Source organism: Oncorhynchus mykiss, chromosome 22, assembly GCF_013265735.2.
Source record: "Oncorhynchus mykiss isolate Arlee chromosome 22, USDA_OmykA_1.1, whole genome shotgun sequence".
Taxonomy (NCBI): domain Eukaryota; kingdom Metazoa; phylum Chordata; class Actinopteri; order Salmoniformes; family Salmonidae; genus Oncorhynchus; species Oncorhynchus mykiss.
This window is the reverse complement of record NC_048586.1, coordinates 5,730,879-5,744,513: the sequence shown is the minus strand read 5'-3', so window position 1 is coordinate 5,744,513 and position 13,635 is coordinate 5,730,879. Positions and strand designations below refer to the sequence as shown.

Sequence of the window (13,635 nt, the reverse complement as noted above, 5' to 3'; positions counted from 1 at the left end):
CCATTTAAGAAATATTTTCCAACAGAATCGGCGTAATGATTACACCACTGATCACGCATAAACACAGTTTCATAGCAGCCACGTTATATTCCTTCTTGCATCTATGCGCTCTCCTCCTCTCACCTCTTCCCTTCGCTTGTTGACTTCAATGCACAACATATCAGCTGTATACACAGCCTACATCGTTGTCACCATATTTGCTAAAGTAACGTCATTGTCAGCATAGCTAATACAACAAATTTGTTCGTAAACCTGCTATAATCATGCAGAATTGAAAGCATTCGTCAACTATCCCTTTCACTCATTGTGTTTTGTTTTAGACAGATTTGTTCCTGTATATTTTTTCAGAACAGCATGTGTGATATAACTTATCTTTTCTCTGCACCAAAATAATGTCTGTGGCTTCCATAGTTATGTCATTTTGGTGCTTATATAGGTAAATAATTTGCTCCAATGGAGAAATGGGAGATGGGTGTAAATGTACCGAACATCATGCACCCTCTCGACCCATACTTTCTGGTGGGGATGTAGTGCTTTCGTGGATTATCTAACGTCAATAAAAATGTATTTTCAATATATGACCTATTCATAATAATATGGATTTTTACATTCTTATGAATAGGTCAACTGTTCAATTTATGATTTACTTTCATATCCGCATTTACCATTACTAGTATTCGATATAACTAAATCACTGGTTCACATAGATTTGTGTCTAAACCTGACTTTGTTTATGACTTCTCCTCTTCACACACACAGGTCCCTGTAGCATCCTGGTTTGACGACATGGCTGACACAGAGCTACTAGATCTCATCCCGTTCTTCGAGAGACTAAGCAAAGTGGACGATGTCTACGATACGCTCAAGCAGCAGAGGACTGCAAGCTAGTGTGTAATCAAACACCGGCTGCAACTTTTCACCACGGGGGCCATGGAGGAGGCAGGTGGTTAACAAGCTTCAAGTTTCTTCCCACTAGAAGGACCAGCTAGTGTCTCTCGGTCGTTGTCACCCAGCGAATTCCATTCACACACAACGTCATGGAGGCCACTCAGTTTGGCACAGAGACAGAACTGGGAGGAACTACTTCATGACAAACATCGAAAAGAGTGTTATAAGTCATTTTTTTCAATTTTGATGCAGTAATCCCCTCATGGTTACAACTTTTCCTCCTGAAGAGAAGGTTGAACAAAGCCCTTTTTCGTGGGACGGTGATCATTTAAGCAGGCAATAAAGTAATTTTGCAAAGCAATTGGTGAATACGATATGAAATACTGAGGGTGTTTATCTTGAGATCAAGATAACTCAACCCAGTCGTTTCTAGACTGTTTCCAAAAATGTCCTAATGTACCGCAAGTATATTATTTTTGAGTTGAACCATTTTTCCTTACCCGAACGTTACTGTATATCGAGTGTTTTCAACCTTCAATACTATTTGAGTAAATTATTCACTACAACATGCACACTTGTGATTGTGTCAAGGATGTACGATTATCAACAAGGATGCACTATGTAGCAACACAGCAAATCATCGTATTTTGAACATTGGAAAAGCTGTCACATGCACGTGTATGTATGTGTTTGTATTTTTATTCCATGTCAGCTGATTTAAGATCAGATTTGAAAAAGATACAGCAATAATGTTCACCTTAGTGAAATAGTCAGCATTTGATATTAACTGTAACAGCAATTCATTGTATCTAGTTATGCTCTTTTCATCATTAATCAAGTTGAATAAAAACTGGAATCACATCAGATGTGACATATGATGTGACACATTATGATGACATATTTAGCCATTATATCAGTGAAGTGTTTATGCCCGTTTGAAATGTATTACACACAGAGAATGCCTTATTCATGATTTGCCATTCATTCACTTAAAGTAACTGCCCAGAGAATTTCACTTTTAAAAGTTAATATTCTGTTAACTCATATCCAAATGAATGCTGTTGGCTTGTCTTCTACTCGTATTTGTGGCCAAAGCATAAATTGGAGAAAAGAAAAATTCCCACCTCAAATGTATGTCTCAAACAGACCGTTTAAATAATGCTTGCGATTTCCTCATAGAACATAATATAATCTCCCAGAGGAGGGTGAGCAGAGCAATCAGCGGTCTTGAGGAGGATGAGCTGGCCAGTCAGCGGTCTACTTGCATTAATATTTTGAATGACGATATACGCCCACACCATTCTGTTGGTGGGGTACGCCCATACCATTCTGTTGGTGGGGTACGCCCATACCATTCTGTTGGTGGGGTACGCCCATACCATTCTGTTGGTGGGGTACGCCCATACCATTCTGTTGGTGGGGTGCGCCCATACCATTCCGTTGGTGGGGTACGCCCATACCATTCTGTTGGTGGGGTGCGCCCATACCATTCTGTTGGTGGGGTACGCCCATACCATTCTGTTGGTGGGGTACGCCCATACCATTCTGTTGGTGGGGTACGCCCATACCATTCCAACACAGAAAAGCTGCTTTTTAACATACTGAATTAAAACATTTTTGGAAGGAATACTATTTCACTTATATTGTAAGTAATTATAGGTCATATTTCATAGAAATCTGGAAACACTGGGCAGTTACTTTAAATGAGTACTGTACATTATCAAGTGAGGCTCGAATTGCCTTGGTCTTCACTAGTTACCACAGCCACAAAGTAATTAACCCACCTATTTCTAAAATGTATAATGTTTTTAATCATAACCCTAAACCAAACCCCAACCAAATTGCTAACCAAAAGCCTAACCCTAACTTTACATGACCAAAAAAGCTATTGTTAGTTTTCATAGATTTGTACGATATATAGCCTATTTCTACTTTGTGACTGTTGCAACTAGTGAAAATAATTATTTTTCCTCATCAATCTACACACACTACCCCACAATGACAAAGTGAAAACTGTTTTATTCGTAATTTTTGCAAATGTATTAAGAATAAAAAACAGATACCTTACGTTTTCAGACCCTCTGCTATGAGACTCAAAATTAAGCTATTTCCTATTTCCATTAATCACCCTTGAGATGTTTCTACAACTTGGAGTACAGCTGTGGTAAATTTAATTGATTTAACATGATTTGGAAAGGCACATACATACCTGTCGTCTATATAAGGACCCACAGTTGACGGTGCATGTTAAAGCAAAAACCAAGCCATGAGGTCGAAGGAATTGTCCGTAGAGCTCCAAGACAGATCTGGGGAAGGAGGAAACCTGGCACCATCTCTACGGTAAAGCATGGTGGTGTCAGCATCATGCTGTGGGGATGTTTTTCAGCAGCAGGGACTGGGAGACTAGTCAGGATCGAGGGAAAGATGAACGGAGCAAAATACAGATCCTTGATGAAAACCTGCTCCAGAGCGCACAAGACCTCAGACTGGGGCGAAGGTTCACCTTCCAACAGGACAAAGACCCTAGGCACAAAGCCAAGACAACAAAGGTGTGGCTTCAGGACAAGTCTCTGAATGTCCTTGAGTGACCCAGCCAGAGCCCGCACTTGAACCCGATCGAACATCTCTGGACTGACCTGAAAATAGCTGTGCAGCAATGCTCCCCATCAACCCTGACAGAACTTGAGAGGATCTACAGAGAAGAATGGGAGAAACTCCCCAAATACAGGTGTACCACGTTTGTAGCGTCATACCCAAGAAGACTCAAGGCTGTAATTGCTGCCAAAGATGCTTCAACAAACTACTGAGTAAAGAGTCTGAATACTAATGTGAATTTAATATTTCAGTTTTACATTTTTTTATAAATGAGCTAATATTTCTAAAAACCTGATTTTGCTTTGTCATAATGGGGTATTTGTGTGTAGATTGATGAGGCTAAAAAAAACTATTTAAATCTATTTTTAGAAGGCTGTAACATAACAAAATGTGGAAAAAGTCAAGGGGTCTGAATACTTTCTGAATGCACTGTATATTATCAGCTCTATTCATTGTATTTCTATCTGCAACATTCATAATTCCACATCCCAGAATACACATCCCTGTATATGGATAGGCAATGGCATACCTGTGTGACCGGAGAGTGGAGAGTAGTCCAATGACCACATGCTGATGGGTCTTTCAGCCCTAATATCTGATGGTTAGAACTACAAGTGCCAATGTGGATGTGGTGAGAAGATTTGGACAGCTTTCAGTATTTAGCCAGTTGTTTTAATAGTTTGTTTTACTTATGTTAAAGATGTCGTGTTTTATATTGTAGATTAACTGATATGGGCAAAATAATATGTGCAAACTTGGAATAATTGTAGTACGCTGTCCAGGTGGAGAAATGGTTTGTAATCCATATGCTGGAGATGTATGTGTGACATTTGGTTTTTAACAAGTACTTGTACTTGACCTTTTTGATATGTGATATCATATTGCAAGTCTAATGTAGTAGTCATTCAACCTGTACAGTCAGTTGAGTGGGGAGCCTTTTCATAGCTCCTTGTATTACATGCCTTGTAAAGATCCTAATTTACTTTATGACACTTCCTGCCGTGCTTGCTTACACGTGACTACTTGTCTGTGCATGCGAGTCTGCGTTACCTTAAAAGTAAAATGCAGGATTCATTTGACAAGATAGACCTCTTTCAATCTTTCAATTACTATAATAATTTGCTGTTTTGTTTCACTGCATGCAACAAGTGTTGACATCAGAGTAAAGAAACGTGGGCTAAATCAAGTGTTTGAATGAGTAAGAGCTGCTCGTCAATTTTAAGAATAGAAAGAAGTAGAAAACGATTTGTACTTTACCATAATAAAGCATGATTTATTGAAACAGGTAATATCCCATTACAATTATTCCTGCATACACTAATGGAGCAATTCAATACATCGCGGGGGGTGTTGGAAACAAATTAAATTGAAAAGAAAAAAGAATATGGAACTGACTTCACTTCATATGAAAACCATATTCATTAATTATTCAATACAATATATATTATTCAGGTAACTCTGCATTTAAACTTGAATATAATCTAATAAAATGATCAATATTAACTACCTTTCTAAATTAACCAATTTTGGCCCAATGTATTTATATTACAAGCCCAATACTACTTGACAGAACCCATTCTTCATAGTAGCTTGAAATTCTGCCTCCACAAAACAACTTCAAAATGTAAAAAAACGATGTCTATACAGTGGACACGTGATGAAAAAATACAAATGAAATTATGCAATTATAAGTAATGATGATAAAGAAATTTGAGAGCGAGAACAGCGCTGTTCCTCAAACAGCTTGACTGACTGACTAAATGGACACTTAAAGTAAATAGAACTAATGGAACCTTTTAAGAACATTTTTTTAGACTTAGGACTGAATCCTAACATGAGAAAAATGTGTATCTCAAAGTTCTAGATAAATGCATTGATGTCAAAGGGAGATTTATGTGAAAAAGTTGGTAGCTCGTTAGGATTCGTCACTTCTAAACAACTTACAGTTTCTCAATACTTGCTTTAAGTAACCATTATGGCCCAAATTCTGACATAGGATGCCAGTGCACAACTCAGACTTTTGCATAAAGCATGCATGCATATCTATGTGAGATTTGCAAGCAAATGCCACTCAAACATGGATCTCAAGTTAGGATTCGGTCCCACGCCTGTAATCAATTGAATTCTCCAACTGTATTTTACGATTGACTTTAGAACACATTTTTATATTACATAAAATGTCTATATTACATGTCATTTTATGGATGAATTACTTGCTCGTATTCAGAGAGACAATTTAGTCAACTCTGTACTTATGTTGGTTGATATTTACCAAGAGCCTCTTTAGAGGACATTGTTTCAAGTGAATAGGGGTATCTGCATTGGGAAATAATTATACAAAATATTTCAATAACTCATTGTTAATTTTGACACAATATTCACCCCCTTTTTAAAGACAGGAATATATCTTACAATTCTATTCCATACATTCCAATTTCACATGACAAATATGAACACAAATAAATTGGCGAATAAAATATCGATCCATCTCATTCTCTGCATCACGACGATACTGCGTCTGTCAAGGATCACCTGTTGAAGAGTAGAAAAAAAATACACAAATACTCAGAACTGTCAATCCTATATGTACAGTATGTTCTATTCAAGCGAAATGGTAAACAGGTTTCCCCAATAAGACAAGAATATGCTAATTCACACAAATGTCTATAGTTATAGTTGATACAAGTTTTTTAAGGGATTTGAAGTTAGCCTGAACACGTGAAAGTTTGTCTTTAGCTTAAACGGTTCAAGAGTTATCCCCCCTGTGTAACGATCATGATGTTTAATTCATTTCTTGATATTCCACACCTGTCATGTGGATGAATTACCTTGGCAAAAACAAATTGCTATCTAACAGGGATGTAAACAGATTTGTGCATTTTAGAGAAATAAGTATTTTGTGCCTATGTAACATTTCTGGGATCTTTTACTTCAGCTCATGAAACATTGGACCAACAATATCCATGTCGCATTTATATTTTGTTCAGTATAAATATTGTATAAGTTCAGAAAGTATAAATGCTATCCAAAATATTTTCTCAAGTAATCTAAATTGGGGCTGTTTGGGGTGATATCTTAACTCAAAATAGCAGAATAAATATAATTATAATACAACTATGAGAGAAATCTAGAGTTGTGCATAGTTTTGAAAGCACACCTTATCTCTTTGGCATGACAATTGTTTTTGTTTTATTTTATCCTGAAATACAATAATAACACAATGGTTTTGATTGAGTAGGGACAAACTGTCAATTTTAATGCAGCTGCATAAATACTGCAATGCAGGTTCAATTGAATTGGGGACATCCAGTAATCCTCAAGTAGCCACCATGAGCCAAATCCTAAGATAAGAGCCGATCTTCGGTCTCCTGAAAAACAACAATCCAAAATATAGTATAAATGTTGCAACTGCATAAATACTACAGTAAAGAACGCTATAAGTAGCCTGGAATCTTAAGTCTCGCATAATGGCTCAAGTGATACGGTAGGAGAAATTAGCTTGAATTAAAATATTTATATTTTAGGTATAAAGGGGGGTCTGTATGTACAATCGGTTACACTTACGGCAAACTGACCACATTTTATGTGATGAAGGAACATAATACTTATTCAATTTTAGACCATATTATAAAATTAAAAGTATTTTATTACTGTCAGCCTGTAAATATAGCCTCAGACGTCTACCGGGAAATACATTCCGTCTTGTCTGACCTAGATGTCAATGCCAATGGAGAACTGCACATAAACACCAAACATAGCTTACAGTATGTCACACTTCTCTCGCCATGTGCCGCTGTTGTGCCAAATCACATGTAAAAGTTAAAGGGTTTGCCTACTCTTGACGTGGAGCTCGGCGCTGCTCTTGGCTTTTCCCGATGTGAACTCCACCAAGCCGTTCATGTCAACAGAGGTCTGTCGGAGGGTGAGGCGGTGGACCATGCCCATCTTCTCTAGGCTGACTTTGGGCCCCTGCTGCAGGGCCTCCCCCTTCAGGCTCCACACGGGGGCTTTGAGGACGGGGACCGAGACCTCACACTCGAAGCAGGCCTCATCCGGGGCAACCACCTCCACGCTCTTCAGTTCCCTCACCATCAGGAGAGACTGGGCTGTGTTGACCAGAGAAAGATAAATACATTGAGGGAACACTTAAAAGTACACTCAACAAGATGCCATCATAATCAATTACAAAACAACATAAGACCACATTGTCACCAAAATTCAGATGTACAACTACTGCCAGTGTTGGCCTTTCACAATTTGCACCTTCCCCAATAATGGCTGTTTTGAAGTCTGTTGTCCATGTTGTATGAGTTTACCCCGTTGTGTTTGAGAATGTCACCTTGCTAAGTATACCGTTAAATATGATTATACAATACACTCTATTCATTATATGATGAATTAAATAAGAATCAAATGACTCACCTGTACAAGTTAATTGCAGATAAGGGGCATGGAACAATGGTTGAATTGAATTTATAGCACTTTACTTTCATACCTGAGTAACACAAAGTACACTAGGAACAACATGTTGATGCAATGTTGTTACATAGTACTTCAGTAACTGCATTATAATTGCACAGAACTAGAGTTGACCTATAATCCATTCAAATACTGAACTGAGTGAGCTGCAGTGTGTAATGAATAGGAATGTCTTACTGCCATGTTCCCAGTAGATGGAGCTGATATTCAGGATACCGATCGTTCTACGCTCCTGGTAGAAGTTGCCCTTAGACAGATCTAAGATCAGCCTACTCTCCCCAAATCCTAACAATTAGGGGGATGCAAAACTTAACTTATATTACTGATCTTGCTGTATTACTGAATACAATTTCTATTCATTTGAATTTGAGACAAATACTGTGGCTGTATCAACACAATAAATGGAGTGGGACGTGGCCTCATTTTGGCCAAAGGCAAATGTTCATGTCAAACATCTGACAAACTTTGATTGTGGGGTGAACTGACACTTTAATAGATTATCTTACCTTCTACAGTCAGTTTCGCAGAGCATGTGTGCTCTCCAACCTGCACACTGTAAGTTCCCTCATCGTCCAGTGCCACCTGTTGAATGACCAGCTTGCGATAGCAGCCCTCACTGCAGATCTCAAAGCGCTCTGAGGGCAGGATGACATTGCTGCCTTTGTACCAGCGGATACTGCACCGAGGGTTGGATACTGAGCAGTCCATGATCGCACGACTCCTCTCAAGAGCTACCTTGTCCTGGAGAGGGTTCGTTATGTTCAATGGAAGCTCTGCAAGGATAAAATACAAATTTGCTTCATTTCTGAATGTGTCGCAAGGTGTGTTCTGAGACCTGACAATAATTGATTTGGCCAAGTGGCAGGCACCAATATCAATAATTTTATATTTACCTACAGTACCAGTCAAAAGTTTGGACACACCTACTCATTCAAGGGATTTTCTTTATTTTTACTATTTTTAATATTGCAGAATAATTGTAAAAAAACACATGTATTAACAAAAAATTCAAAATATATTTTCTATTTGAGATTCTTTGAAGTAGCCCCCCTTTGCCTTGATGACAGCTTTGCACACTCTTGGCATTCTCTCAACCAGCTTCACCTGGAATGCTTTTCCAACAGTCTTGACGGAGTTCCTGCATATGCTGAGCACTTGTTGGCTGCTTTTCCTTCACTGTGGTCCAACTCATTACAAACAATCTCAATTGGGTTGAGGTTGGGGGATTGGAGGCCAGGTCATCGGATGCAGCACTCCATCGCTCTCCTTCTTGGTCAAATAGGCCTTACACAGCCTGGAGGTGTGTTGGGTCGTTGTCCAGTTGAAAACAAATGATAGTCCCACTAAGCGCAAACCAGGTGGGATGGTGTATCGCTGCAGAATGCTGTGGTAGCCATGCTGGTTAAGTGTGCCTTGATAAATAAATCACAGACAGTGTCACCAGCAAAGACCCCCCACACCATCACACCTCCTCCATGCTTCACGGTGGGATCCACACATGCGGAGATCATCTGTTCACCTACTCTGCGTCTCACAAAGACACAGCGGTTGGAACCAAAAGTCTCAGACCAATGGACAGATTTCCACCAGTCTAATTTCAATTGCTCGTGTTTCTTGGCCCAAGCAAGTCCTCTTCTTATTGGTGTCTTTTAGTAGTGGTTTCTTTGCAGCAATTCGACCATGAAGGCCTGATTTACGCAGTCTCCTCTGAACAGTTGATGTTGAGATGTGTCTGTTACTTGAACTCTGTGAAGCATTTATTTAGGTGCAATTTCTGAGGCTGCTAACTCTAATGAACTTATCCTCTGCAGCAGAGGTAACTCTGGGTCTTCCTGTCCTGTGGCGGTCCTCACGGGAGCCATCATCACGCTTGATGGTTTTGCGACTTGAAGAAACTTCCAAAGTTCTTGAAATGTTCCAGATTGACTGACCTTCATGTCTTATAGTAATGATGGACTGTCATTTCTCTTATGTTTATTGGAGCTCTTCTTGTCATAATATGGACTTGGTCTTTTACCAAATAGGGATATCTTCTGTATACCACCCCTACCTTGTCACAACACAACTGATTGGCTCAAACGCATCAAGAAGGAAAGAACTTCCACAAATGAACTTTTAACAAGCTACACCTGTTAATTGAAATGCATTCCTTGTGACTGCCTCATGACAAAATGCCAAGAGTGTGTAAAGCAAAGGGGGGCTACTTTGAAGAATCTCAAATATAAATATATTTTGATTTGTTTAACACTTCTTTGGTTACTGTATGATTCCATATGTGTTATTTCATAGTTTTGATGTCTTCACTGTTATTCTACAATGTAGAAAATATTAAATATATATATTTTAAACTTGAATGAGTAGGTGTGTCCAAACTTTTCACTGGTACAGTAGGTCTATCCTATTGGGAACAAAGCATCTGATATTGACATAGATTTTCTATATCCGCCCCCATATGCCATTTTCCCCCAAAATATTATTTTGTTACTACAATAATATATATATACTGAAAACTGAACTGAACTCAACTGAAAACTGCTGTTCACAAATGCTCTCCATCCAACCTCACTGAGCTCGAGCTGTTTTGCAAGGAGGAATGGGAAAAAATGTCAGTCTCTCGATGTGCAAAACTGATAGAGACATACCCCAAGCGACTTACAGCTGTAATCGCAGCAAAAGGTGGCGCTACAAAGTATTAACTTAAGGGGGCTGAATCATTTTGCACGCCCAATTTTTCAGTTTTTGATTTGTTAAAAAAGTTTGAAATATCCAATAAATGTCGTTCCACTTCATGATTGTGTCCCACTTGTTGTTGATTCTTCACAAAAAAATACAGTTTTATATCTTTATGTTTGAAGCCTGAAATGTGGCAAAAGGTCGCAAAGTTCAAGGGGGCCGAATACTTTCGCAAGGCACTGTATATATATATTAAACCTTGAATGAGTAGGTGTGCCAAACTTTTGACTGGTACAATTAAGCAATAAGGCCCGAGAGGGTGTGGTATATGGTCAATATACCACGGCTAAGGGCTGTTCTTATGTACAATGCAACGCAGAGTGCCTAGATACAGGCCTTAGCCATGGTATATTGGCCCTAAACCACAAAGCCCAGAGGTGCCTTACTGCTATTATAAAATGGTTACCAACCCAATTAGAGCAGTAAAAATAAATGTTTTGTCATACCCGCGGAATACGGTCTGATATACCACGGCTGTCGGCCAATCAGAATTCAGGGCTCGAACCATCCAGCTTATAATACATATATATAATATGCCATTTAGCAGACACTTTTATCCAAAGCAACTTAGTTGTGAGTGCATACATTTTACGTATAGGTGTCGACGGGAATCAAACCCACTATCCTGGCATTGCAAGCACCATGCGCTACTAACTGAACTACAGGGATGAGTTTACCTGATATTTAAACGCGGGCCAGTTTTTTCCTGCCTACACTACATCAGGAGATTTGACTATATTTCATATGTACAGGAAAGAAGAGGTGGTCTATAATGGTTAGTGCTACCAGAGTTGACAGGGGTTTAAATCTGAACCACTGCCCTTCCGACTCACACTCCTCCTACCTTTCCTGTCTCTTCACTGGCCTATCCATTCAATAAGACCACACAAGTATGAAAGGAGTGGGAATACAAAGACGAAGTAATCATATTACCCTCCACCTCCAGATAGGCTGTGCATTCCACGTGTTTGGCGACAAACTTGATCTCTCCGGAGTCCTCTCCTCTCACGTTGCACATTAGAAGAAAATGCTTGGTCCCTAAAAAGACATGCAAAATCAGTTACCATAGAAGCTTTGTTTTTTTCCTGGCTATATTAGTGTGTTGAGAATAAAGTCATGTTTTTAAGAGCCACATGTTTACAAAGCATTAGACATGCACTTAAAGCTAGAATCCTTAATTTAAACAATAACAAAGCTTTCCCTACCCCTGTTTCGCTAAAAAGCTAAGGGTTGGGGCTGGACAAATGTAACAACTCTCAAATTCTTAGACCGCTATGGATGCAAGGGACTGACCATACATGATATAAAATGTATAGTTTTAACCATGTTTTGAGGCTATAAAATGTTTGTTTACATTTACGTTGTTTATAAACATTGGAGTAAAACAAGCTCATATTTTGGGTTCTGATGAGGTACGATGAGTTGAACTAAGCTCATGAGGCATTTATAAGTTATATCTGTATACCCACTGATTCTTGAAGAATATATCATGAATTTAGTCCAAAAATGCATTTAGCGACTAAGGATTCTAGCTTTAAGGTGCCAAGTGTCACCCCATAGGGCATTATAAAATGTATTATAAGCACTTATAATAGGTGGTAAAATGCATCATAACATTTGTTTCAAACATATATAAATACCTATAATGTATAAATAAATTAGTTGCTCATAGAAAGTATTGTCACTATCTACAGATCGACATGCACAGACTTTGATATAATGTTTAAATCCTAGTCAGATGTCTTACTGGACCAAGACAGAATAATGTAAGTTTTCAAAGGTAGGCAGGTAACACTTTATAATAACTTTCATTACTAACTATAAATACAGCACATACTGTTGATAAATGAGTATATCATTAGTTGTAAACATAAATACTTTCATAAGCATTAAAATGCATATGGATTGATAATATATATAAGAATTTATAAAGGCTTATATATGAAAGTTGTTATAAAGTGTAAACCCCCAAATGATTACTACGTGTCATAAGAGATGATAACAACTGTAAGGATGACCTTCCTGGCGGATCTTGATGGTGCTGGTTGGTGTAATTCTCACTCCATTTTTGAACCACTCTCCAGGCACATCCTCCAGGGAGATCTCAACTACAAACACAGCATTCTGGTCTTCCTGTATGTCCAGGTCCTCCAGGCCTTGCAGGACCACAAGCTCCCGTTCTGCCAAGGGAAGTAAAGACAGAAGCTCTCATGTCAACACGTCATTTAAATATTTTACAAGGTTGAATTTTTTTTATTTTTTACCTGTTTGTGTCATGTGAAAGAAAGGAAGCAGTTTCAGAAGGGAAGCAATGTTTTAGATGTGCAAGTGTGACAGAGTAGTTATATAATCTTTCAACATACTTCTTTATAAGCTTTGTAAAATGCAATGTCTGTAAGTACATTTGTTTATTAACACAAGATAAATGTTTATCACATTTAATTGTCATGTTTCTGTAAAATATTAATTGAGTTAGCTGTTAGACACTTTGCATTAGATTTAGTGCTATTTCTCACTAGGGACACCTAGCTGAACAATATCAAGCATTCAGTTGCATCCTAGTAACTTCATTTTATATTTGACTCGAGATTGAGCACTCTAAATCCTTATTTCGTACATTTAGTGCAGTTATTGTGGAAGACATTCTGTGTTCTATACTACTGTAACTGAAAACATGTATTTTTGTGTTTGTTGCAGTTTCACACTGTGATTCAAGTAAACTTCCAAAACGGCACCCTGCTTCCCACGGAGTTATTTGAATGAGTGTTTAGCTAACTGGATAGCTGGATAAGGGCTACTGTACATTTAGCGATCCCAGTATATTACCCCTTCAAAACAATAAAATAGTTGGAAAAAGGTACTTTTTTTCATAAAGACCCCATGTAACAATACTGCCCTACAAAGGCAAAACTCAGTAACTATGCCAATGGAAAAACTGAG

At 38.3% G+C, this 13,635-nt stretch overlaps 2 protein-coding genes across 15 annotated transcripts in view; one reads left to right on the top strand and one right to left on the bottom strand.

Moving 5' to 3' along the window:
* The window catches only part of LOC110501282, a 47,389-nt gene extending 44,155 nt beyond the window's left edge, over positions 1-3,234 (top strand). Inside the window, exon 6 of the mRNA XM_021578726.2 lies at positions 760-3,234. Coding sequence (XP_021434401.2) covers positions 760-888 — 129 coding nt within the window. The 3' untranslated portion in view covers positions 889-3,234. The remainder of the gene's footprint in view (positions 1-759) is intronic.
* A 1,494-nt stretch (positions 3,235-4,728) lies between these two features.
* The window catches only part of obsl1b (obscurin like cytoskeletal adaptor 1b), a 71,574-nt gene continuing 62,667 nt past the window's right edge, over positions 4,729-13,635 (bottom strand). For 12 of the 14 annotated variants that reach the window (XM_021578716.2, XM_021578719.2, XM_036958563.1 and 9 more), the window contains 5 exons: positions 12,714-12,875; positions 11,629-11,733; positions 8,469-8,735; positions 7,320-7,589; positions 4,729-6,015 (listed from right to left, as the gene is read on the bottom strand). In XM_021578716.2, coding sequence (XP_021434391.2) covers positions 6,005-6,015; positions 7,320-7,589; positions 8,469-8,735; positions 11,629-11,733; positions 12,714-12,875 — 815 coding nt within the window. In that variant the 3' untranslated portion in view covers positions 4,729-6,004. Of the gene's footprint in view, positions 6,016-7,319; positions 7,590-8,468; positions 8,736-10,232; positions 10,539-11,628; positions 11,734-12,713; positions 12,876-13,635 lie in introns of those variants that run through there. The other 2 variants (XM_036958564.1, XR_002470200.2) reach the window with 2 other exon arrangements.